The 21,368-nt window shown below is 46.0% G+C and overlaps 5 protein-coding genes across 5 annotated transcripts; 3 read left to right on the forward strand and 2 right to left on the reverse strand.

Annotated features, from left to right (window-relative positions):
• Positions 1-4,624: 4,624 nt before the first annotated feature.
• Positions 4,625-6,035, reverse strand: GL218_01658 (uncharacterized protein; the record flags this gene model as incomplete). The annotated part of the gene is made up of 4 exons (XM_033578135.1): positions 4,625-4,941; positions 5,009-5,500; positions 5,556-5,772; positions 5,892-6,035. 4 exons carry the CDS (start codon positions 6,033-6,035, stop codon positions 4,625-4,627), a joined length of 1,170 nt encoding a protein of 389 aa, XP_033438952.1.
• A 5,499-nt stretch (positions 6,036-11,534) lies between these two features.
• GL218_01659 (putative epoxide hydrolase) lies at positions 11,535-12,979 on the reverse strand (the record flags this gene model as incomplete). Its single annotated transcript, XM_033578136.1, has 3 exons — positions 11,535-12,235; positions 12,317-12,739; positions 12,865-12,979. The coding sequence occupies 3 exons, from the start codon at positions 12,977-12,979 to the stop codon at positions 11,535-11,537; spliced, it is 1,239 nt and encodes a 412-aa protein (XP_033438953.1).
• Positions 12,980-14,105: 1,126 nt separating this feature from the next.
• GL218_01660 (uncharacterized protein) lies at positions 14,106-16,282 on the forward strand (the record flags this gene model as incomplete). The annotated part of the gene is made up of 2 exons (XM_033578137.1): positions 14,106-14,144; positions 14,261-16,282. 2 exons carry the CDS (start codon positions 14,106-14,108, stop codon positions 16,280-16,282), a joined length of 2,061 nt encoding a protein of 686 aa, XP_033438029.1.
• An 856-nt stretch (positions 16,283-17,138) lies between these two features.
• GL218_01661 (uncharacterized protein) lies at positions 17,139-18,775 on the forward strand (the record flags this gene model as incomplete). The annotated part of the gene is made up of 3 exons (XM_033578138.1): positions 17,139-17,206; positions 17,349-17,667; positions 17,720-18,775. 3 exons carry the CDS (start codon positions 17,139-17,141, stop codon positions 18,773-18,775), a joined length of 1,443 nt encoding a protein of 480 aa, XP_033438028.1.
• A 1,336-nt stretch (positions 18,776-20,111) lies between these two features.
• Positions 20,112-20,767, forward strand: GL218_01662 (Mediator of RNA polymerase II transcription subunit 10; the record flags this gene model as incomplete). The annotated part of the gene is made up of 2 exons (XM_033578139.1): positions 20,112-20,151; positions 20,283-20,767. 2 exons carry the CDS (start codon positions 20,112-20,114, stop codon positions 20,765-20,767), a joined length of 525 nt encoding a protein of 174 aa, XP_033438027.1.
• Positions 20,768-21,368: the final 601 nt, after the last annotated feature.

Genomic DNA, 21,368 nt, shown 5'->3' on the forward strand with positions numbered 1-21,368 from the left:
CCATGTGAATGTAGCTACCTCTTACGTATTAGTAGTATTAGTAGTCAACAAGATAAGAGGTTTAACCCCTCGTAATTTTTCTGGCATTACACCGATAAGGGAAGAGATAAAGCTCTACAATTGATAAGCTAAGAAGCCACGTTAGTATATCAAATACCGCAATATTATTAATTCCAGTCGATAGGAGTTTAGGGATAACAATTTCTTATTTACTCTTATGAATATAGGCTAATTTAATATGTCAAGTTTTATAGTATCTTTCCCGAGGGGACTGTGGTAAGAATTCAAGAGTACTTATAGCTATAACTAGTCCTATACTAGAGTTATCCTCTCATCTAACATAAACCCAATTAAACATATCAACGACAGAGGCATAAATGCTTAATCCCACTCACAATGCATGGTAAGATGTCATAATTAAGACGCCGAGGTTTATTCACCTCCTGTCTATATGTATCAATTGATACAAGCATCTCTTCAGAGTCGACACAGTACCTAATCTTTGTAGGCCACCCAACACCACCTCCCACCTCCCACCACGCCACTACGGGCCTCGGCCGCCGCACCGAAATGCACAACGAGCATGTAAATGCGGCGCTTTACCTGCCGCATGATAGGTCGCTAAAGAAGATTGCGCTCTTGGCAGGCAACCTAGATTCAACGCGGTGCGAGTTTACCAAATATGCAACCCGTGTTGAAGATAAACTACCTAACTTAGAGCAACGTGATCAGCAAGAAAGTAGTATCCGGTTATTAGGACCCTGGACGCTTGTTGCTACGATCCCAGTCTGATCAACTCTTATCTAGCTTGTAGACGATACGATGATATTCGTTCAAGATAATGTAGACGTATATGTATGTATTTAAAAAGCGAATTTGTTACCATGCGTCGACATACCGTCGTCTGAGAAGTAGATGTGTGTGCGCTACTTTGCAATTTCTGTAACAGCCATTGGTAAGGCATGTGATTATGTATGGAGCTCGTAGGGTCCTTGTCGAGTGTACCACCGCTACGTAGAAATGGGTATAAACAGAGACGACATGATAGGCCCATGGCGAACAGTATACGAGGTCTTTATGTTGGTACTTGTACTCGGACACTCGGACAGGGACTAAAAGCTATATCTTACTTAACCTTTAGGTAACTTATTTTCCTCTTTGACCACGGAATTCGGTAGCGGGATGACGTTATGCAAGACGGGGCGCCGGGAAAAGCATTGCTACACGCTGGAATTAGGTCCAAGGAGATACTTCGTACCTCGTTAGATCGTGGGGTATCGTGGGAGGGATTTTGATTCTGTTAATAATGGCTTCCTTATCTCTGGTTCGCCTATCATACCGACAATTCACTGACACCAGAGATAAGCCAACCATAGGTCACCTCCCATCCAAATAAATACTCTGCAGTAGCATCTAGACGAATTTGAGAATATCTTCTCTATTTATCTGTTCGCCGACAATCTTTAGAAGCTCTCGTCCATTTCTCATTCGAAAGACATAGAGCTAGCTGAAGATACCAGTCATTATCGGCGTATACCCCCGTTTAAGTTTACTATAACAACTTGAAAGAGATAATTCCTCATTTAATAATTTTTCTTATTTTCTCCGAGTGGTCATTGAGACAAGTGTCTCTTTCACAGTCATTGCCAATATTTCTTTCTTCATTTTCATGAGGTATGGTATTTTAGAGTGTTTTTTTACGACCTAAGTGGTCTCGTATCTCGAGTGAGGTGTTTGTCACGCCTTGGCTTCCCCTCGCCTTAAGCTTGAGGGAAGTCAAGTTATATGTGCTGCACTCTATGTTGAGCCAATACCTACCAGCTATGCATAGACCTAACCCGAGAAAAAAGATCTCACGATTAAGGCGGTCCAAGATGAGGTCTTATGCTGCGTCAAGATGGAAAGACATAAGGCCAGCTAGGAAAAGAGAGATGATCGGAGGCAGCGCGACTCTATTATGGAATGACCTGAGATATTCATGGACGCGTCACATGAGATGGAGAATGTATCCGGGCGAGAAGTCTGTCGCTTCAAAATGGCCGCGGTTTCTCATGATCTCGAATGAGGGAATAATCTGCGACGTCACTTAGGGCTAGCCAAGCTAGAATGTGCGAGCGGTCACGCCTGATGATGACCTTCGAATCGATCGAGGACCCCCCGGTAACTGTCAGTGCAGCACACATTCATATGGGGTTTTCCTTCCATCACAGTCAGCAAAGGATACGTAGCCGGGGATGTGGGCGTGAGCGTGGATCTGGGTTACCGTATTTTGCGTCAGGTTCGCCTTTCGGAAATGGTCATTTCTGGTGATCACGCGACACGCGCCACTTGCAGGGCAGTGTCTGGAACCACTTGTCCGATATGTCCTTTCATGCAAAGGCCTGGCCGAGGGATCTCGACTTGCTTTTGCCGAGACACCTTAGCAGGGTCCAATGCTGACGGGTCTAGCAATCAATACGGACACGACCGGTTTTGAAATGAAATTTCTGGGCGGTTGGATGGAAGGATACGCCGTGATGTCCACTCCACCTGCAAACCGATTCCTTCGATTCGTACGCAGCACAACAGCATTGAGAACACCCAAGACCAACCGAACGAACCCACCAGCCAACACGGTCGCCTTTGACCGAACTAGCATCCCCCGACCGAGGACTTGATTGTCCTGGTAGAACTTTGTGAACCCACCAGACAAATACGTATTTATCAGGATTCGATATCATTACAACGAAGCAGGATGATCGAAACTTAACCAACCCACTCAGACCTCGTGATAGTTGCCCTTAGCTGGACTGAACTAAAAAGGAACGAGCCTACGACGAACCCCCACGACAGTTAAAACAGACCCACGAGACCGCTCTAGGCCAGGGGGAGGAAGATGAGGGAAAGCCTGGATATGGTATGGGATATTTTGTTTGGCCAATGGTATGATCTAATCTGATCTGGTACGCCGAAGTTATTGACCGACAACCGGTCGGCACGAGCGGCACAGTTATTGAGTTTGGTCTAAGAAATAAGCCTAGCATTGAGCGTAACGGAATCGACCGCTCTGACCCCTCTAATCGTCCTACCTGGGTAATCACCTTACAAGTGGTGCATACGGGTCTAACTTCCTGCCTTGGTAGTCCCAAGAGTTCAAGTGGAGATGCACATACAGCAACCCCTCCTTCCCCTCCGAGTGCATCTACCTCTTGTCCGGATGTATCTGATGTATCTGCATTACTACATACGTGTATATATGTACATCAAGTTTGGGGTCCACATCGTTAAAAGTACTTACTACCCAAGTACTTCCGTGAAAGAAAGGAAACCACCGTCCGAAACGGAACGATATTCGTGGAATATATTACATTTTTGTGGGGGATAAAAGCCTACCGTCTCTATCTATATCTCTGCATCTTCACCCTCCGATCACGGATATCCATCCCTATGGGGTCTGTCCGGTATTAACCAACTGCACGTTTGGCAAGACGTTCAAATTGTACGTTACATACCTTATGGACTTACTTACCACCGAAAATAAGATCATCGATCTTCCAATCTATCTAATTCGCAGTCTATACCAGGCCGAGAAATTGAGGAGGGGGGAATACCTAGAACTAATATACTAGGATATGCTGTGAAACTTGGAAAAGCTCATGTATAACGCATACTCGGTCCATATCGTTTCGTCAATCCAACGTCACCGTTACGCCCAAGACTCCGAGGAAATGTCAATTTGATAATAACGTTTGAGGAGTGTAGATGTCCACTGTCTATTTGTGCAGGACGCATGTAGGGGTGCGTACCTACACGACAGATCCTCAAAGGCTACCCCAATTTTACTGGTTAATAACTCGACTCTTTCGCTCCATGCTGCGTTCCCATTCGCCTATGGGTATATACAGCATCGACAGGAGCTTTTTATGACACCGATACGTAAAGAGTCTCGTGGCCACGGCTCACCAACCGAAATGCGCAACACTGGATAGTGTATCTTCCCAAATCAACAGTATATACACGGATGACTTGAATGTTTTGTGGTGCGTTTGAAAGCAGAATATATTCCAGAATGGAGGAAGAATCGCATCGCCTCTCTAAAGGTAATCGAATCGCGTCTCGCTAGGCTGAAGTGCTGTTTTGGTTTCGTAGACCAGAATATCATGACTTTTGAACTCCTATAAAACGCCTGCCATTATGGATATCGGGATCCTGTAAACTTTTTGAAGCGTAAATCGTATGAACCATCGTACCAAAACAAAACTTTTCCTTCATCCCCAAATATTGCAATTGCAGTAATAAATCGATGTCTCGGGTTTTTGGAAACCGGAAATGGATGGCTTCCATGGGTATCAATGTCGGTTATCTTATAGAATGCTTCGAATAACTTCCAAGAATGAGTATAAATGCTGACACTCTATACCGGAATCAACGGGTATTATCGCCTCGACGGGAAGTTACATACCAATCGGCACCTAACAGTTGTCAAGCATGGTTTCGTGGTCTCGGCCTGCATTCATCCATCCAACGCATCGATTAATAGGGAGCGGCGACTTGTTGGTATTGCTTTCGTCTGGCTCTCATGCAACTTCTACCCTCTTCGACATTGCGCGCAAAAGCTCCAACCATATTACTCCGCCTCCATATGCTACCTCATATTACTCGTGTCGAAGGAGAACTGCGTTGGGAAGGCCATAGACGCACTCAGGCCAAATGGGTCCCAATCCAATGCTGGGTCCAATAGCTGGGTCATGCTCGGATAGCCTTGGCCTTGTGTTTGGCTCTGCGCTTGATTGCCCTGTCCCCCGGGCACTATCGGGGGTTGTCCTTGCGGTCCCGTCGTCGCTGGCTGTACGGACATGCCATGCTGTTGAGGGACTTGGAAAGTCGAAGGATAAGGGCCCGGCCCTGGCGTATCCGGTTCGGGTTCGTCCATCATATCGGTCGGGGCGTCGTACTCTTGTTCTGTACTCACGGGTTAGGCATAGGACGACAGAGTTCTATTAAATACAAAAGAAATGGGCTAGCTTGCCGAGCTGTTGGAAATGATTTTGAAATGATGGCGTCGGGTAGAATGCCGTCGGCCGGGCGCCAGCAGCATGCTGCTGCAACATCTGCTGGCGCGCCGCGACTGTCATTCCTGGCATCGGTGCCAATTGCGGTTTCATCGGTGGGGGGATCGTCGTTCGCATGCTCGTGGGATCTGAAGATACGGGTGAAGCTGTTGCATGATTATGGTTACCAAAAGGTGGTGTAGGGTTAGTGGGAGAAGCCGCGTGAGAAGGGGGCGTTGGCCGGTTCTTAGGCGATGCCATAGACTGCTGCACCCCCACAGGCTGGGGTAGAGAAGGCACGCCAGGCTCGAGTTTCGGGGCGATGCTAGAAGCAGATCTGCGCGCGTGGTGATGTCTGTTGAGGATTGCCCGCGGCATAGGTGGTGGTTGCACCATATTCTGGGGCATATGAGTTGGACCAAGGTTTGGACTACCAGTCTTGGCATGTAGCTCAGCTTGGACATCAATACCTAAATAATGTAAGTTGATGCTATTCCCGAGATAGGAAACCAGAAGAGAATTCACCTTTTTCCAACAAGATACGTTCAAGAAGGGAATTCTTATATCGAAGCATCAAACATTCATCTGCAGCACTACGGTGGGCAGCTTGCAGACTAGCCAGATTCGACTCATGAGCCTTGATAGTTTCTTCGAGCTGTTTTATATATTCTGTCCGTCGCTCTCTAAACGCTGCTTGCGCCTGGCGATTTCTCTGTTTGCGCTCTTCCGAAGTGGCATAGATCTTTACTCATTGTCAGCCCACGAATATGGTTTGAACCCCCCACTATGCTTCGAGTATGGCGCGAGCAACCAAAGCCAAGCAAAGTGGGCTACGATTGTATAAGACAACAGTATACTTACGGGTTTGCGACCTCCTTTGCGCTTTGCCGGTTGGTTTTCTGGTGGAATCGATGGGCCCGGCTCATTCTCAGGACTTGAGCCAATGGACTCATCCGATTCGTCTCTCGAATGTTCTTTCTTGTCGATAGACATTTTGTCTGACATGACAATATCGAATACAGGAGACGATTGCCGCTCGGCGGCAAACGCCTCTCAAAAGACGTTGTAGTAGGCAAAAAAAAAGAGAAATTATATGGGCGGTAGTTTGCCTGTCTTCCTTAGTAGACTTTCCCGGTATAAGTGTCTGTGGCGTAAGTAGGGGAATATTGTTTAGTAGGTGTGGCCCTTAGATATCGCCGAAACTTGGGATAAAAAAGTAAAGTCGTTCGTTCGGCAGTGAAGCGCGCGCATGCAGCGCTAATCAGTACATAATCTGGGGAAACGGGATCCGACAGATGGGGACAGGATTCTTTGTCAAGATCGAGAAATAAGAATGATCCAGACGGCGCCAGGGGAAAAGCAGTCAAGGTAGAGTAACAATGGAGATACACAAGAGACAACGAGTAGTATAGAGGGGTGACAAGTTGTGGTGAAGTAAAGGTAAGGAGAAAATATTGCTTTGGTTTTATGTAATTGAAATCGGTAGGGCAACTCGGGTTGGCTGGCTTCGGTGGCTTGCCGGATTTTAGAGGGGACTCAGCTAAGATGGCAAAAGAGGCACCAAATCCACCAAATCCACCAAATCCACCAAATCTCTTGGAAAGGTGTGGGAAGACTTTTTTTCTTTGCTCCTTTTCCCCTTCTGTATGCTAATTGGCGGTGCGTACTCTAGTCTTACTAGCAAGTGGCTAGTCGTCTGGTGATCGATAGAGGACCTACTAACGTTATTTGGGTCCAATTGTAGCTGACTTTTCAAGTTCGGACTGCTCCCTATTCAGTCGCTGTGCGTCTCATTCCACTACTTTTGAACTGGAACTTGATGTACTACCCACGCAAATGCCCTTGTCGAAAATCACAACAGGACCTAAGCAGATTAGTGAAGACGAGCGTCAGATTGCAGATTGGGATGTTTGAGTCGCCCTAGGAATATTCTACCCTAAGCGAATTATAGAAGGGGGAGCTTGTGCGGCCCCGTGTATACAAGGTAGTCCTAGCTAGTATAACACCGATGCCACCCAAGGTCCGCAAGGTATCATGCAGTACTATGTAAATGCTGCGGGACAGGACGCAAGAGTTGAGAATAGTGTGCGGCTAGGCGAATCCACTGTAGTGTATGTATTGAGGGTCTAGTGTAAAGAGAAAAAACGGATGCAACTTTAGATGGTTAGATGGGTCGTTCAACAGTGGTCTTCCGGTGGACCGCGTATATTAAACAGCGGCAAGACAGGTAATATAACAATAAAGAATACAGTAATTTAATTAGATGGAATTTCTTTAAAAATTTTGTAAGTTTATCGAAAAAAGGTAATAAAAAGATGATTGAAGTAAAATACTGTAAAAGTCTAAGAGGCAGGCAACGAAGAGGAGTTGTAGCGGATATTGCTAGCTTTTCATCTTCGAAGAATAAGACCGGGGTGACTTGCCCCAGTTACGACGTTTGTTAGGTGGTGCCTCTACGGAGGTACGAAGCTACATGTAAGGATGTACGTGTAGAGACGTTAGGAGCTAGGTGAGCTTGAGCTTAGCAGGTGGGATGGATGCCTGTCAGTTTATGTACAGGGTACTTAGCACTAAGTAACAGACCAATCCCTGGTACTTTCGGTCAAGTCTCCTCAGATGAATACCGGTGGCACAGTTTTTGAAACGGGAAGATAATCTCTACAACTAATACTATGTAACTACAAGTCTCTAAAATGTACTTCCTCGAGACATCATGTAAGCATAGACCCAACCGGACAACTTCCGACATGTCGACTCGGGCCGCAAGTCAATATCCGACTTGTTTGATTGGTTTTGCCTATACAGTCTTAGGTAGGTAGCTTTTTCCAACATGCTGCTTTATTTGCTTCGACCCGTTTAGTCTTCGTGTTCATCTCACCGCGTCTGAAATGATTGCTGCCCCATGTTCCCGGGGTGCAACTTCAATTTGATGACTCGGCATATGGAATTGGTGTCGTGGAGTTGGCTAAAAGGCTTCAACACTTTTACTGGATAGGTATTAACTAACTGTCTTGGATTCTCCCACACCATATAAATCATCCCAAATGCTTCTAGCATAGCTACCTAGCCTAAGATTATATAGATGTCTCTTATATGATACTTATAGTAGAGCATAGTACATTAAATCTCAAAGTGATAGGCAAATATACAATAACACTTATTAACTTCTTTGAGTCTTATGATGATAGAAGGTTTAATCTCTTCTCCTTGTGATCCTCGGGTACTAGTGACGATCAATTACCTAGGCGTCATGTCTAAGTGAGTATACTATAGTAGTGGATACCGGAACTATGAGCTAGTTAGACTGGCACTACGTCTAACGCGATGTGCTATCTAACAAGTCGGCTTATTTGATCAGCTATCTAATACTTATGTTTGAAAGCTAGTTAGTTATCTATAACTAACTGTTGTACTTATGCCAAGTTACGTGTCGAGCTAAGCCCGCCCGTATACATAACGCTTGAAATCTCTTCATGGCCGAAAACGGTCACCGAATCAAGGTAACAGTCTCTCGAGAATCCTCGTAGGATGTGATACATAAAACTTGGTAACTACGTGTCCCTTAATGGTTGCGTAAGACATCTATAAATCCGGGGAAGAAGTGCGAGAGGGGCACAGATGCTGCGAGAGGGTTAATTGGACCATGGATGGGATGACATAAAGCGATCTTAGTAGTCGCTAGCTCTTTAGCGTCTTGGAAGTTAGAGAAGCCTATACCACCCTTAACAGATGGGGGTCCCGAAAAACTCGATGAAAGAAATCATAAGTATAGGTGTCGGTGACCCCGGTAAAGGAGGCCGAGAGCGGCGATGAATCAGCCTCAAGAATTTTCTCAAATTTTTAAAAACTTGAAAAAGCTTCTCTCTTGTGGCTCCGCTCGGATTATATTTTTCCTAGTCACATGAGGCCGAGTTGATTGATCACTTCTTTCAGTCCTCCTACTGATCCGTCACTAGACAACTCCCTAAGCCATCTGACATCAGATAGCAAAGAGGCTGAACTCTTAATACTTCCGTAGTAAGTATACTTAGGTAGTTACTTAAACATACAGTTTTAGATACTTAAGCGGATATTCTTTTTTTGAACGCTTGAACCTTTATTATACGTGGATATTTTTAGTGGCAACCCTTGAAACAAGTATTTTTCTTTGTTCCTGCTTCGGTATGCATGGCTACAAGCATGGCTATGGGACTATCGGCTTCATCTTGCCATCGTTTTGCATATTGTTACGACTTTCCTACGAAAAAGCACATGGCATTACGTCGACTATGTAGTATATAATTAAGATGGGACATGGGGATTTTATGCTTGCTATGCTAGTATATTGCCATATTTAGGTAGTGCCATACGTATGTACTGAGCAGTCTAGCAATGTAGTACTGCATGTATAAAGCAGGCCGGCAGATACTTTTGGATTCCAACCCTGTAAAATGCTGCCGACCACAAAGCCGATCATTAACCTGTTCTCCGTCGAACAGACAGCGATTGAAAATGTGGGGGAATGAAGATCGATGAATCGCCTGTTGCATCTCCGAGGAGGGTATGTAATCCGCGTATGTAGTAAAAAAACTAGATGAAAGACGGTTGGGCTAGGTAAGTCCAGGCGAGCTTATGACCAATCAGAATCACGTATAAGGCGGCCGGTTCCGTATTAGGAATTTTTCTCAGACGACGGGATCAGGGGTGTAATGCACCACTAACAGCAATTGCACCTTACAGCTTAAAGCTCAAAAGTACGTATATAACTTCAGCTGGACTCATACGAAATTAATAAATTTATATATAAGGCTTATCATATTGTTCGCCTTATATTTCATAAACTTCCAAGTTTTGTTCATGTTAATTGGCTCGGAAATGCTTTTATCATATATTATGTTTTGTACCTAAGACTCGCCTCCTCATCTTCCATTCAAACACAATACTATAAAGGATCCTATGCATTTGCTATGCAGTTACATGCATGTCTTTAGGATTTCAATGTCTTTGTTGCCATTATGTGTAACCCCAAATATTTTCCATTGGACACCCATAGTAACGGGTCAGCCAGCCATCACAATTTCGAGGCGTCGGCTGACACCTTCTAGAAAGCTTCTAGCGTTCTTCCAGATCACCGCTTCGGTTTGCCAAGCCGCAAATTCTTAAGTATCACACGCCGTGGCCACTAGTTTGAGCCCGCCTTTGACATTAGTCGCCGATTTCGCTGTCTTGTCCAGCCCTATGAAGTTTTGCAAGCTGAGACATTTTACATTGAGGATTACTGTTGATGTCTTGCCTCACTGACGTCGCTCAAGAATAGCGGTGCGCACCGCTTAGTACTCGGTATTATATACCCTGAAGGACAGCCTCACTCTGCGTAAAACTTCGACCGGAGAACGGCGCCTCGTCATTTCGGAGATCTTCGAATTTGATACAAATATAATTTGGCGTCGCAGTAATTCGCGCACTTATCATAATGTGTAGTTCCCTGGATAGTGCTAATACTGCACGGTACTCTAGTTCAGACCGATGGACTGATCAGGAAACGTGCAAGCCATGGGAAAGTTGGAATTAGCTTTGATTTTTATCGAATTAACGTTATCAGATCATCAACTGCTGAGAACAAAACCCCCACGCCTGGACAGCTGGGTCAATGTGGGCGAGCTAGCCTTCCTACTTACGACTAAAAGCCTGCCAATCTGCATATCCTCAATGCCGGGGTTATACTACGTAGTTGATTCACCCATGGTACTCCGTCCCTCTCGTGGGGGCATGCTGAACGACTAGAGTAGCGCCGTCGTCATGTATGTATAAGCTGCCACAGTATTTCGTGCATAGTGCATTACTTATAAGACCAGACGCGGCTGATTAAGGTAGGCCCGAGGATAAAGAAGTGGGATGACAACTTAGGGTGCCTTTACCTTTAATGTCTAATGGTCCTTCTAATAAGCTATGTACTTAGGATGGTTATGATGAAGTTATAAACATTGGAAAGGTATGAAAGGACTATTTACCCAATGGCGATTGACATTCAGACAGCTTCGTAAATAAGTAGCTATGGTGTAATAGGGAAATTGAAGTAACGAAGTAGGTATAACGTATCAGTTAGGAGAACTAATTATAGATTAGATGTAGTCTTTCATAATTCGATATTGGCCATTGTCATTGATCGATGTAATAAGTTATAGCCTTACGACGAGTCGTTATACCCATGAGCAGCAAATATAGACAATTAGCTAATATATTCGCTCTAGAAAGACCTTACATACTGTTCCAAGTTAGAAAGGGGTTACATTTTTAGTACAGTTAAAGGGTTAAACGGTTTAGTTGTCCTGTCATCCTTCGACTCGCCGTGGTATGAAGGTGCCTAGGGTACTGCTCTGAAATCAACCATATATTTCGCTGTGCTATAACCCTTATCATAGTTACAATACCTCAGGTCCTATAGAATATCGCCCAACGTTGCGAGGCTATACATCGACTTTGGTCACGAAAATAGCACCTAACGCCTCTGTCTAAGCTAGGGAATTACGAAGCATATCCCGTAGCATCCTTTACGACACCGAAGGCGCCACCCCCTTTGCCAAACATTTCTCTTACATCAGTAATAATATCATCCGGTCGCTCCCAGGTGGCGAAGTGACCGCCACTTTCATGCTCCTTTTCGAAAACCACATTGCCCAGTGTACGCACCCATGTGCTGGGTTGTACTTGTATATCCATAGGAAAATGGCTGAAACCAAGTTTTACACCCGGAGACCACGCCCTTAGACCCTGATGGTCTAGCTTATTCTTCCTACCGTCAACATTCTGCGTTGTCTCGTAGTAGATCCTGACGCTGGCGGCGGGACCCGCCGTGCTGAACCAGTAGATGCTGATCCAAGTACAGACTTCCTCCTCTGTCCAGGGGTACGAATCTGTCCAATCGTGAAGCTTCTCATAGATCCAGGCTAGCAATGCTACTGGGCTATCTGCCAACGCGTACCCGAGGGTCTGCGGTTTGGTGCATTGTTCCGAGTTGTATCCCCGGCCTTGTTCATCGAACCATTTAGAACGACCTACGCCGCGCTGTTCTCGTGAGGTATAGGGTAAGATTGCATGCTGGAGAGCAAGAATCGGGTTCGTGAAGTAGCTCGGGGGATTTGCAGAGTTGAAGTTCAGATGCGTCGCTTTACAGTACTGCGGGTATAGATGTGCGAGAGCCCTACTGATATGACACCCCCAGTCGCCTATAAGCCGTATTAGCAGAAACGTACATACGACACTACTTCGTATTTATACGATTATTTACGAAACCGAATATATCTTACCTCCCTGCGTGACATATTCTTTATATCCCAACTTTAGCATTAGCTTGTTCATAGTTTCGGCATATTGCTCCGAAGCGAACCCCCGCTTCTTCGGGCCCTCAGAGAACCCAAAATTCGGCAAAGACGGCGCGACGATGTCGAACGCGGGGTAGTTGACACCGTCTCCGTCTTCGGTTAGGGGTTTTAATACCTTCAAGACCTCTTGGAAGTGGCCTGGCCAACCGTGCATGAACAATAAGGGGATTGCACCCTTTACCTTACTACGGACGTGAATGAAGTGGATTGCTAGAGGCTCGAACCCATCGCACTGGATGTCTGTAACAAAATGTGGCACGCTGTTAAGCTCCGCTTCTGCCTTTCTCCAGTCGTATGACTCTTGCCAATATTTCACGAATCTCTTGACATCAGCAAGAGGAGATCCCACTATATTAGCCAGAATCAGCCAAAACTGTTTATAGCATGTTCCCAGAAGTTCCATCGACTGTTATAAAAACCAAAGGGAAATATAGAATTGACTGATCGACGACTCGAATATAATAGGCACTTACTATCCCACCCCGCCTCATCGAGCTCATCTGGAAACTTGGCGAGAGACAGTCGCGTTTTCAAGTCATTTAAACGTTCTTCGTCGATTGCAATAGTATAAGGCTTGATATCTGCCATGATGTAAGGTGATAAGTCGAAGGCACCAAGTTGCTTTTTAGTAGAGATTAGTCCTGGTGAGTTTGATATGATAGCACCAATGAATACCTATTATAATTCAGTTATACGAAAACCAGACGGATACCCAATGAAGAATATATGGAATAAAATGATGGTTAGTTCAAAAAGTTATCATTATATCTAGCATTGAAGCTTTATATGTTAGAGTGACACATGTAGATTACAAATGCTATAAGTCGCGATATTGGATCTAGAAGAATTTCTAAGGATATGATAGGTAGGGCGTACATATGACGTTGCAAAGGGCGCAAGACAACTCTTAGCTACAACTCTGCTGAGATATGAGTAAGGTATAGAATTTCCCCGTTGCATGCATGATGCATATATCACCTGGGAGACAAGGCAGCAATTGTTAAGAGTTGAAATGATTGGTGTTTATACCCGGTTCGGGAAAATCCCTGGATCGATTGTCCATTATTGGATGATATCTTGCAAAAAGCTAGACGAAAGCATAACACATGGTGTTTCGATATCTAAAGTATTGTCATCCAATCATTATGTACTCAAGTAGATATTCAGGAAAATATAAATGCATATGCTCTAAGCTAAACTTACATCTATGTTAATATACGGGTTTAATTAATCTCGTGAATATAGTATGTAGAGATAGACGAATTAAAGTTCCATTATCGTGATTCGACAAACATGCCACACAACGTACCTAGGTATTGATCGTCCTTCTAAGGGCATAGGAGTTATGTCATAGAGTTCGGTTAAAAGCTATTATCTCGCTTAGGTATCTCGATACGTACTGTATTTGCATATAAGCAGTAGTTTTCAATAATGCACGGGCCATAAAAGGGCCAAACCATATCTCCTAAATGCATAGCTCCAAACTTTTATCTGGTCAGTGCACAGGAACTGAAAACAAATTGTTGACTTTCCCCCCCAAGTAAACAAATCCTGATGTCAGTTCCCCTTCTCTCCCCACAACTTTCTTAACTCACTTAATTAACACCATCGAATATTGGCTCCATACCCCAAGCTCGTTTGAACGAATCCAGCTCATAAATTCAAACTTGCGCATTATCTAACTCGTACTGAAGTCGTCATCTATCTATCGATCATGGCGCGTCGTTCAGCTCGCATCGCGAGCGCTTCTAAGGTAAGTAAACACGTTAGCCTATGCGCTCCTCACCGCCTCGACTTCGCGCCGCATCACTCTAAATCGCGCCAAAGATTTTATTTGTATAGCGAGGCTAATACTAGATTTAATAATAGAGGACTACCGCTTCGCCGGCGCCTCAATTAGGTGCTCTTTCCGAGCATGATGAGCGCACCCCTACATCCGCAAGACTAGCTGCTCACAGTCTCGATACCATCGCATCTTCCCCGATGCATCAACCTGCTACCCCCGCTGTAGCCACACCTGTCAAGCTGCCGATGTCAGAGAGACATCCCAGCAAGGTTCACCCCACTACTGCGGCACCTTCATCAGGCCTCAACCTTGGGTTTGTCGATATTGACTACACCAAAAAACCCAACGAAGGTTCCGGAGTGATCCAATCTACCCCATCCAAAACGCCCATGCCGTCTTCGGAATTCACATTCCGCTACACCAGACCCAACCGTGGTGGCGATGAGGGACTAACCCCCGCAGCTAAGAAGATGATGGAAGGTATCCGTGAGGAGGCTGCAAAGATTAAGGTTGAACTCTCTGCTAAGCATGAACAAGAGAAGAAGGAAGAGGCTGCCAATGAAGGTCGTAAGATTCACTCAGCCAAAGGAAAAGCTAGTCGCTTCAGCGCTGTTCATATGGCCGAATTTAAGAAGATGGATTCTATCGAAAACCACCCCTCAGCATTCCGCGCCGTCCCTGGCCGCTTTACCCCCGTGAAAGGCAGCCTCAAACGTAGTCAATCGAAAGCAAACCTCGATGAAGCCGATTCGGCACGATCTAAGAAATCATCTACCCGCCCAGTGCCAAGCGCTCCCGAGAAGGAACAGGAGCAGCTCGAGTCGCCTGTCAAACGTACAAAGCAGCGGGTTGAGGACGACGTATCCACCCTTCGTCCCGTTTCGCGGGATGGTAGCTTCATTCCCCGACCCAAGAGCAGCGGTAATGATTCGATTCGTAGCGGCATCCCTCGCTCGCATGCGCTAGCCAATCTCATGACGCCAACTAAATCATCTCTTGCCCGTGCAAATAGCGTCAAGGCTCCTAGCGCTACGTTGACGAAATCTATCAGCAAGCCGGATTTTAGTAGCATCGCTAAATCCCCAAGCAAGCCGGACCTTGGTAGTCTGGCTAAATTCTCTAGCAAGACAGGTTTTAGTACTCTAAAGAAGTCTATGTCGAACAATGCCATTACGGACAACAAGCCTACTCATGTTCAAACGCCTGGTCGATTTGATAGAGTCAAGTCGATCCTAAAGAAACAGATCGGTGGGTCCAAACCAAAGTCCAACATTCCTCAGCTTGCCGCGTCTCCTTCGAAGACATCTCTCCAAGAGCGTATTGACGAGGAGGAGCTACCTCAGGCGCCGCTTACTACCCCTGGACGAAAGCTGGAGCGACGCGTGAACTTTACCCCAGTGGTTAAACGAGCTACTATGCTCTTAGATTCCCCTTCGCCCGTTAAGTCGAGCATTCCACGCTCGAAGGCCTTGTCCCACCTTCGATTTGGTAGTTCCGTTGCTGAGAAGCCGGTCAATGACAAGACTTCCGAGGGCGAGGTTACGTATCCCGATCTCTCAGCTTACTGCCGAGATGTCAACGAAGAAGCTGAAAAGTCTACCACGAGCCAGCCCCCCGAATCAGTTCCTGGCACTTTCACCTTCCGCAGCGATCATACTATCAGCTTTGGCGACGTCTCTCCCCGAGGATTTGGCGCCGCTGCTGGTCAGGCTAGTCTCCGTCACGTTCGTAACTCTATTATGCCCACTAGCCTCATGCCCGGTAGCTTCCCGAGTCAGCTTGAGGCATCCCCTAACAAGGAGAACAAAGATCCAGCAGTGGGATCTGGTATCCCTCACGGAATGTCAAACAAGAAGAGACATAGAGCAACCTGGGACGAAGAGGAAGAAGAGGATGAAGGTAGCAAGCGTGGCGCGAAGAAACTACGCAAGGATCCGAAGGCAGTTGAAGGACATGCTCTCATCGCACCTCGACTGGTGGGCGAATCACCAATCAAGAAGCTTGGTGGAACAGCCAACACCCCTAGCCCGCAAAAGAAGAAGAAGAAGGGTGGCCTCAGCCTGAGCCGGTTGAACATGCTCGCTCGACCCAAGGTCCGAAAGTAATTGATTTCATATTAGGCGTTCATCAACCTCCCGGCATATTGAGATTACGGAACGAATCACGACATCTTATAGTACAAAGAAGCTCATGCTATTGCAATCATTGTTCAGGATATCTGAATTCAGATTGTTGACAGGAACACGATGGCGTAATGGGTTTCATCTCTGGAGTCTGAAATGCATGTACATTACATTAGCAATGTCACGCCTCGATGGGGAGACTTGGCTAATTTTCTTTTCTTTTCATTTGCGTTGGTTTGATTTGCAATGCATAGGGGATTCATGAACGGCTTTGTAAGACCACGAAAAATCGGAATTGTCACGATGGATAGGTGGCTATCTCTCCTGGAGTAATGGCGTTGATTGGTAATGGCGACATAAGTCGCAAGGTTTGATAGGTTCTAGAGTTAATAATGATTACGATACTTGGCAATCAATCACTTGAGTTGCGATGGCGGATAGTCATAGCTTGTTTAATGTGCTATACCTTCCCTATGGCTAATAGATCGTATCTCTATCTGGTAGCTCTCCTTCCTATTTCCATTATTACGAGGCTTTAGTAATGGGTTCCTCCCCCTTATCCGGGTTGTTGCTGTTCTTACAGCGAACTTCCTTCACACCTCATACCTAGGTACCTACATACCTAAATAACTCGGGAATTATAACAGCATTCTAGTATTCTTGATATAGGTAAGCTATTGCGGTAGTTACCTTGTCCATCAATACCACTTCTCTGATATCATTAATCCTTTCTAATAGAGCTTGCTCTTGAGGCCAGACAAATATATTTTTACTTTTTACTATCGGTATTATAGGATTATTTCTTAAGCACTACAATGACACACACTCAACCATTCACATGCACATTCTGCTGGCACCCATCTTACAGCCCTCCGCATACCCTCGGCCGCTCCGCGCGCCTGACCTGTGAGTCCTGTTACCGCGGCCTCGTCGACCTCGCCATATGCTAGGTCTGCGGCGAGATCGTCTTCCGCGACGAGGAGAGCGTGAGTCTGGGGTGGTGTTTCTGGCACCGCGCGTGTTACGGCTGTTTGTTTTGCGGGAGTAGGTTGGTGGTTATTGGGCCGACGGTTGCGGAACTCTTCGTTGATGATGATGGTAATCAGACTACAAATAGCAGAGGTGGTAATGTTGTTGTTGGGTCGGGACGGGAGATTACCGAGGTGCCTACTTGTGCCAATTGTGCGGTAGAATGCGAGGTCAATTGCGAGGACCGGCGGACTTTCGTGCGAAATGCTTTGGATAGAGTGGATAGGACTGATGGAGGTATGGCTAGGATGAGATGGGTGAAAATGGGCGGGCAGATGAGCAGGAGGGCTGTGGGAGAGATCAAGAGGGTGCCGACTACGACCCCTAAATCTATTCAGGTAGGAATTCGTTAATGCCAGTGTCGTTTAGTTTGAGCTGACATATTTATAGAGCCCGCCGTCTTTAAATCGGTCACGATGGTCTATTCAAGGTCGGACACACACTTCACATGCATTTCGTCTACCGGTTGACGGCGCTTTGGGTGCTCCGGAAGAACTAAGCGATAGTGAAGGGAACCATGTGGCTCCTCTAGATCCCGTCATATACGTCTCGATTTTCGATCCCATCAACGGACCTACTTTCAAGCCTAGCCCTACAAAACCAATTCCTAAGTGGATGCGGTGGCTTCCTAGCCAACGAGGTCAAGATCGCCGTCAACAGATCGAACCTCGACCCTATTCTATCCTTGATCAATATTTCCCTCCTAACCCTATAGAGCCGGATAATTATCCTATATCCAACTCACCTACTATTTGTCCAACAAGTCCCTCACCAAACCCGCTCTATTCAGCAGGGACTCCACGTCCCTCTAATCGCCTTCCCACACCTCGAAGCTCGGAGTTTGGTAAGCTAGCCGAGTCGACCATCACCGCCCTCAAGGGCCCTTCCTTCGTTCTAGACGAGCCATTAAAACGCCCTTCCTCACGGATGGCCCAGTCGACATCAGCTAGTCCCAAGTCTGCAAGAGCAAAGTTCACTTCACTACCTAATCCACCGGATGCTCGTAGTCACACACCATATGTCCCCCGGCAGCCTTCGCCTCTCGTAATCCACGAGGGCCAATCCTACAGTAAAGGCGTATCACGGGAAGCGTTCCCGCGCCGCTCCCCGTCGCCGCTAACAGAGCAAGTAACAGCACATCTTCAACAATACGCCCGGCGGACACCACCCGCACAATCAAGGGAGTTCCTTAACATCTACAAGCCTTTCCAGCCGTGGAACCCAAGCGCCGCAGTCCCGGGCCGTAGGCAAGATAGAGGTGTAGGCGACGGACGGCAAATCCGGAATATGCTCGGCCGGGACCGCACGCCGTCGCCTAGCGGTGGTGCGAAGCAGGTCGTTACGGATGGGGGAGAGGTGGTGGATGTGCGGAGTATAAGGAAGAAGTCGAGCTTGCAGAGCGAGATAAAGAGATTCTTGAGCGGGAGGGGTCTTGGTAGGGAGTGATGGTTTGGGGTTGCGGCGCGTAGTTGATGGGCGTAGAAGATGGGCGTAGAAGATGGGGTTGGGAATATACATAACTATTAGATTGTAGGGTTATTACTTAATGGGAATTGTTAGATTGAGTGAGGGTTATCTTGGAGCTATTGCTTTGTCTAGTGAGTTGATGGTGAACTGCAATGTCTGGGGGTTTTCTCGGATGTAATTCTATGTTAGGTTGAGATACTAATTTCAGTGGTTTTAAAATAAGGCATATTTTCGAGTTTTAACAATATTGAGAAGCATACGAGTTTATTGATTTTAATTTATAATTTGGATAGTGTATTATGGTAACTGGGGCGTTTAGTAATCTATATGTCGTATGGCATAGATTGCAATAGATCTGTTAAATAAGGGATGTTGTAATAGAATACTTGATTACTTCTATTGCATGTCATCGTCTAAAGAGTAATGAATTGGGTATAAGCTGGTTTATTTGGTCAAGGTAATTTCTAAAGCTAGTATATAGTATATATAGTATCATTGAGCACATAAGCAATAGAAGCACTTATAAAACTAGATAATAAAATTGATTGGGATTTACTTAATTTTTAGGAAGCTTCAACTTTTAATGCTGTTTAGAAGAGTTGTTTAGGAGAGTTGCAGGAGTTGAAGTTGAAGTATCGCTGCGACTAAGATATGCCGGGACGTACTTTGATAACAATCTATAAAATTCTGGGGGTAATATTTCTTGGATTGTTGATTGGTTATATAACGTATACTTGGCTAAATTAAAATACTAAAGGAGAAAGTAAGATATTATTAAAACAAAAGACGTAAATGAGAGATGATTATGTATGAGCCCGGCTTCACTTTAACTGGTATAACATTATGAAATTTAATAACACAGCTTGCCCAACTGTAACAACAATCCCCCTTAGGAAGTTGCCATTCATTGTTAGTTAGTTAATGCTACTTTGAACTAGTTACTTAAAGTAAGTTTTAACTAACTAGTTTTATTCCCATGCTTAATTACAATATAAAATTTAATGGTAGTTATAGCTAACGATTGACGAAGCCAAACTTGAACAAAAGCAGCGAATGTCTTATACCTGATTGGTCGCAATCTCAATAATTCACATACTACGGTACCTAGGTACATAAGTCTAACGACCCCTGTCTCTTCCCCATCCCCTCCAAACTCCGAACTCTACAGCTTTCCCTAAGCTTCATTCTCACCTCCAACACCATTCCGATCTCCAGCTTTCGCATCTTTACCAACACCCGCAACCTTCGCATACTATATAACCAGAATATTTACAACTACCAAATATAGAGCGTCCCCGGACAACACGCGCACGTAATGGCGCCAATGACGCGCGTGGACCACGATGCTCTCGAGCGTAAGTTATGCCCACCCTATCCTCCGTATACTCACTTCCATACCAATATATATATCTCTCTCAATCTATACACTATTACAACCATACAACACCCCTCAATATAATCCAATACTAACCCCCACCCCCGGCAGAACAACTCAAAGACACAATCCAAACCCTCACCAACGTCCTCGTCCAAGTAACCAACTACGACAATACCCCCTCCTCCTCCTCCACCAACGCCCCCCCCCTCTCCGGCAACAACAACAACAACAACAACACCACCCCATCCAACACCTCCCCCCCCCACAGCCGCCCGTCCCGAGACGTCATCGCCAACGAGCTCCGCACCCTAAGCGCGAACCTCCAAGCGATCCACTCGCGCGCCACCGACCCGCACCTCCCCGCCTTACCCAAGGTGCCCCCCGAGCTGGTCGAGTACGTCGAGAACGGCCGCAACCCCGACATCTACACCCGCGAGTTCGTCGAGGCCGTGCGCCGCGGCAACCAGCTCATGCGCGGCAAGCAGGCCGCCTTCGCCTCTTTCCGCAACGTGCTGGCCGCCGAGATGGAGCGCGCTATGCCGGAGTTGAGAGACGATGTGGCGAGGGTGTTGGTGAATACTGCGAGGAGGTGAGGTGGGGGGTTTGTGTCGTGATGGTGGTTATAGTGGTGGTGGTATTGGAATATGGGAGGTTAATGGATGCGATATGAGCGAGGAGCAAGTAAATGGGGTGGATGATCAGTAGTTCGGCTTGATGAAGGGATAAATCCGACGAGGCATCAAGAGGGAAGTCGTACCCATCCATACCGAGGGTGTTGGAAACCTACGAGGTTCCGCAGGACACGAGTACAGAGATCAAGTGTTGCATGCATAGACGACGGCGTCTCGGTTGTTTTTCTCGCGAAGGCATTTGGCTAGCACTACGACGCACGATAGCGTTAGGAACCATAGAGTGTGATTATACCCAGGGCGATACTAATAAATTCAGCTTGGCCTTAAGAGTAAGACTTGGCCAGGCCTAGGTAACTCCTACTTTGCCACAAAATTCTGAACGTTTACTTAAAAGTTGGAAAACTTGAAATCATCGAATTTGCATTGAACGCGCCGCAGCGCATTATAAACTACCTGCAAACCATCGTCGTCCTTTTCCCCTACCAGTTTTATTTTTTTATTTACCTAGGTACCCCGACCGAGAACACCACTTTGAAAATTTCCAGTCCGCCCTCCCTAGATC

This window comes from Daldinia childiae (assembly GCF_008694065.1).
Source record: "Daldinia childiae strain JS-1345 chromosome Unknown Scaffold2, whole genome shotgun sequence".
NCBI classification, from domain to species: Eukaryota; Fungi; Ascomycota; class Sordariomycetes; order Xylariales; family Hypoxylaceae; genus Daldinia; species Daldinia childiae.